General features: G+C 37.8%; 1 protein-coding gene across 5 annotated transcripts in view; it reads left to right on the top strand.

The window, feature by feature from the left end:
* LOC110026929 overlaps positions 1-4,026 on the top strand; it is a 42,612-nt gene extending 38,586 nt beyond the window's left edge. For 2 of the 5 annotated variants that reach the window (XM_020728146.1, XM_020728142.1), the window contains 3 exons: positions 1,637-2,263; positions 2,354-3,481; positions 3,632-4,026. In XM_020728146.1, coding sequence (XP_020583805.1) covers positions 1,637-2,263; positions 2,354-3,481; positions 3,632-3,900 — 2,024 coding nt within the window. In that variant the 3' untranslated portion in view covers positions 3,901-4,026. The remainder of the gene's footprint in view (positions 1-1,636; positions 2,264-2,353; positions 3,482-3,631) is intronic. The other 3 variants (XM_020728145.1, XM_020728144.1, XM_020728143.1) reach the window with 3 other exon arrangements.
* Positions 4,027-5,165: the final 1,139 nt, after the last annotated feature.

Here is a 5,165-nt window from a genome sequence, read left to right as displayed (position 1 = left end):
TATATATATATGTAAATTAAAATGTCCTTCCGGAGCGGGCGACGGGACTTCACTTCCAGCGCCCGACAGCTTCTTACGGACAACTTTTGAACAAATGACCCACCAAATATGGCTGGCAGGTGGAGGTGGGCTGGAATTGTGTTCACGGGAGAGGGAAAGGCAGGATACGGGAGATAGACTTGGTTTGTTTCATGGGAGAGGAAGGGAACCAAGCAGCTGGACTGTAGGACCCGCTGCGGTTATGGCAGAGCGGGAAAGGGAGTGACGCTGGCAAAGCTGTAGGGGAATAGACAGAACTGACATGAGGGAGTTTCGCGGGAAGGAGCAGGGTTGGAGTAAGTATTGCGGGGAAAATACAATCCACACCGGGGAGAGGGATACAGCCAGAGCACCACCCTAGCTGTCGGACACAACCCTCGAGGGGAAATTATGATGTCAGGGGCTGTCCTTAAAAATCTGAAATCAGAAATAACATAAATTATTTTCCTAAGACCTAAATCACATATAAATAGAAGTGGGATGGGCGGGAAATTTCCCGCCTAATGGAAAGAGGGGAGGAGGGCCCGGTTCAGCCCCCTCTCTCAACTGAACCGATACGGGTCAATCCAGTTCACTTTTGGAGGAAACCCCCCGTGTCACAATTTTGAAAAGACAATTGTTGATGAATTATCAGTTGGCATTTTTCCTTTGATGTATGAATTGATTTTGATTCTATCTTTGGCCCCATCATGCGAGTTAAGTAATGTTAATATATAAAAAAACTTGCTAAAGATGAATATCAAGTTAAATTTAAACTTAAACTGAAAACTTCATCTATGTTAATCCTAATGGCGCAAAATTCACCATACATTTTTTATTTTTAATATGTACTTGATGTTGGTTTATAGGGAAAACTCATGAATAGTTCTTGAAATCATATTACTGCATATTGCCTGAATGCTATCCCACTTTAGCTCTATATGCTTGTTAAGAACCCACTTTAGCCGCAACAAAGCACTTGTAAGAAGCAATATGTAATAAACAATGCGGCATAAGCAATTGTAGACCATTAGTGCTTGCTAGACAGCCCAAGGACTCATTTCTATAGACCATGAAGATGGGAATCTATAATATACATCATTACTAAATTTTTCTGTGTTTCTTAACGAGAAAACATTCTCCCGTTTTAATGACTGAAAGAAATGTGATGGCTTTTTTCATCTTCTGTAAGTATTGAGGTTGATCATGTGAAAGGAAAATATTGGTCCCTGAAGTTGCTCAAGTCCATAAGAGAAAGCAAAAATGAGTTCGTAACTAATTATGTCAATGAATGAATTGGAGCCATAGATGTTCAGTGAACCATTTCTGGAATTGAAAAGATACAGATGAGGTTGTTTTTATGATAATTTTACAGAATCCGTCAGCGCTTAATGCAATTTTGAACATTTATAGAATGTACCAATATATTTATCTGGTGTCACTGCTTTCACATTTTTTTGAGTTGATCATGTTTATGCGAATGGTCTTTCTCATTACTCTCTCTAATTCGCTGAAGTTAAATTCTTATAACAGTAGAGATTTGATTAAAAAACCAGAATCAGATATAATACTTCTGCTATTTTGCTTCAGTTTTATTGATGAATCTGATTTGTTATAGACTTCAATGCAGCTGCAATAACTCCAAATACAACTATTGAGACTGATTCATCAAACCGACACAACAACCTTGAGCTGCAGGAGCTCATCATTTACAGGAATTCGGAGGCCACCATGAATATATTTTCAGATGAAAAAATTGATTCATGCCACAGTCAATTGTGTAGCTCTTTTAAGACTGGATTTTCTGAAGCTAAACAACAACCAAAAGACTCACTAAGTTCAGGAAAAGCGAAAATTGATTTACAAAAATTTGAGAGTTCTCAGAAGTTTCCTGACAGTCAAAGAGTAGCAGACACTAATTCTGAACAGTTTTTGGCACCCTTTGAATCTATAGCCATGGAAGAAGGAATTCATCAAATCATAGGCGGGGAAGCTATTAAATTGGAAGGCAGTGTTCAGATAATTCAAGACAAATCGAACCATGATGGAGAGAGATTATGTGCTTCTGAAGAACAACCCCAACCAGTTGGACACGATGAAGACTCAGAGGCCAAATATTTTGCAGGTGATCCCCCAGCAAAAGTGGATGAAGCCGCACCATTAAGTAAACGTGTTGATAATTTAATGGAGAAATTGCTCTGTTTGACCAAAGTACTCCGAGGAGAAATTGTTCCACTTTCAACAGGTCAGCTTCTTCAGTAACTATTTCAAATTGTTCAATTATATCTGTTTTCTTTTATCAATTTTGAATTATACCAATGATTCTTGCATTTAGCATCTGCAGATTTATTATCTCTGCCATGTGAGGAAGCAATATCTTGCAAAGAATCACCCGTCGCTGGTAAGAAAGAAATGAAATCGGTAGAATCATTTTCTTCCCATGAACAAGAGAGCCAGATTCTCAATCCCGCAGTTCCTGTGCATGATGATTGCGAACAGGATATTTCAAAATTTGAAGTAAATATACCCAAAAAAACTGATGAAGTTGCCATTATAATTTCACCAGATGCTTTACAAGCAAGCTCAGAATTGGGGAAGTGTATGAAAAGTTGCAAAAGAAATAACACTGCTGCAGCTTCTCTTTACAAATGTGATTTTTATATTAAGCCTACTCTAGGGAAAACTTGCCAAGCTGTGAATGGTATGGAATTCTTAGGGACTCGTCAGGGTGTTTTAGCTGAACCGGAAGAAGCCTTGCAAGACAATAAGCTTGTTTCTCCCAGTAATCCAAGTAGTTTTGATTTGGAAGGCTTTTTAAAGAGCAAATTAAACAATATAACTAACAGTCCTGAAAAAGATATCAACCATTTTGGAAGTAAATGCCTTTCTGAAACTTCAGATTCTCACAGTTCTCCTACAAGTACACAAGCAGATGCCAAATATATAGTTGATATTTTAAATGAAGAAGTAGTCATTAGAGCTTCGTCAGAGGTTTTACAGGAAAACTTAGAATTGTGGAAATGCATGGAAAGTTATGAAAGTGATTGTGCTCATAATCAGCCTGCTGAAGCAGAGTCCTGTGGAGCTGGTCGTATGAATGTTATGGATTTCTTAGAGCCTAATCAGTTTGCTACAACTAATCCTAAACCAGTCCTGGAGAAGATAAAGTCTGTTTCTCCCAGTAAACGAAGTAGTTTTCACTTAGAAGATGACAGAAATTCTTGTTCCAGTTGCTTTTCTAAGAAGATCAAGTTAAACAATGACAATGTAACTAACAGCCCCGGTAAATATATTCAACATTTTGGATCTCAATGCCACTCTAAATCTCTAAATGGTCACAGCTCCCTTCCAAATAAACAAGCATATGCTAAACATTCATTTGATATATTAGATGTAGAATCCCAGGAAGGCTCCATCCTAGGAGCTCATAACCTTGTTGATGCTGTTCCTTCTGAAGTCAAAGGTGAGTACCATACCTTGACCTTGTCTGTGTGGAAAAATCGATCCAATGAAGTTCAACTTTAATCTCCTTTGATTCATGCTTGGTTAGGGTTTGTTTCCAACTAACATCTCTGTCAAAATTTAATTTTTTTTGCATTATTTCTTTTTGCAGCATCATTCGGAAACAGTTCTAAAGATCCAGTTAAGGAGATCAGCCGCAACTTCTGTGTCTCCAGCTCACGAAAAGCTGCTAAGCCTAAAACTTCTAATACACCAATAACAAATTCTGCTAGGTTTTCTTCTGCCGGTCTTATGAGGGACAAGGAGAACACACAAAGTACAAAGATGAAGTACTCTTCCAAGCGCAAAATAATGAACTCAGTCTCAACCGGCCCTATCCGAAAACCTCTACGAAGTGTCATCAATCAACTGATTGAATAACCATATTTCTACACTTATCAAGCTTCAAAGAGAATCTATACAATAGTGTACTAATTTGTGTTAAGAATTTACAACGTAATGTTGTTTGTATGATGATTATTATTTCCCACGAGTTATGATTTGAGAAGATGCTAATGAAGTGATTTATATATATATATATATTTATTCGATCTTATGATCATTGATTACAGACTGTAGATGGAAGGGTTTTTTACATAACTATTGTGGGTTTTGTTACTTCATACAGGTAAGCAACAGATATGAAGCTTTGCTTTTTCCTTGTATGTTCTTCTCTTTCTTCTCCGATTTCCTCTTCTCTGTATCTCTTGGGAGTCACCTTTTTGTTCATCTTAATGCATTCTTCGAGTCTGCCATCGTCTTCTCCGGCAAAGCTCAGCTGAACCAGCTTCCATGCCGCAGCCATGTCTATCTCGGTTAGACTGTTTACCATTGCAGCTGTATGGTTTGAAGGAGAGGGAGAGAGAGAGAGAGATTAGGGAAGACGCAATTGTTCAGTATCATGTTGCTTTCACTTGCTTATATTAGTTATGAGGGTCTACGCTACAATTGCTTGGAAAGGGAAAATTTTCAAGTCAGGTTGGCTCCAATTGCAAGTTTGTGACGGCGCTATTTCGTTATATAATATAGCAGACACAAAAGAGTTATGTCAAAAAAAGGAAATCAGATGCAACAGATTGAGCGAAATATAGGTGCAAGTATTTAAAATAGTATGCATACACACGAGTTGTCCTTATTGTTCTTTTTCTTAAGGCTAAATAATAATCATATAACATGTCAGCACGAATCTCAAGTTAGATAAGGAAGAAACGGACGGCATAACGTAGCAGTTGACGACTATTTCAGGTTCGATGATGGTGATAAAGACTTTTTATTCGAGCGATTGGTGGAACATGCTAGAAAATTTCTTGCAGAGCGGTGACCAACCATCAGGACGATTGAGAGGAAATAAGCTTTCAAATTAAATATCGATCGATTCGAGGCTTACCGAACTCGAACGATCGATGAACTCTTATTGACCGAATCAACCCCTAGATCTTACTATTTGTGAATAACTCTGTAAGTACTAAAAAGTTCTTCTGAAAAGTAAATGATGATGAGACTAAAATGTGCTTTTGTAATATTGGAGTCTGTGTCTATAAATTGGGGGTTTATGATGTGAATAAATGTTACACTCTCTTTACTTCTTATCGTGCTCTCTCATCCTCTACTTTCCTCTCTTAACGTTATAAACCTTGGGTGTGTTA

This window comes from Phalaenopsis equestris, unplaced genomic scaffold, assembly GCF_001263595.1.
Source record: "Phalaenopsis equestris unplaced genomic scaffold, ASM126359v1 Scaffold000403, whole genome shotgun sequence".
NCBI classification, from domain to species: Eukaryota; Viridiplantae; Streptophyta; class Magnoliopsida; order Asparagales; family Orchidaceae; genus Phalaenopsis; species Phalaenopsis equestris.
Note: the sequence above shows the minus strand (reverse complement) of the source record. Positions and strands in the feature narration are given on the sequence as shown.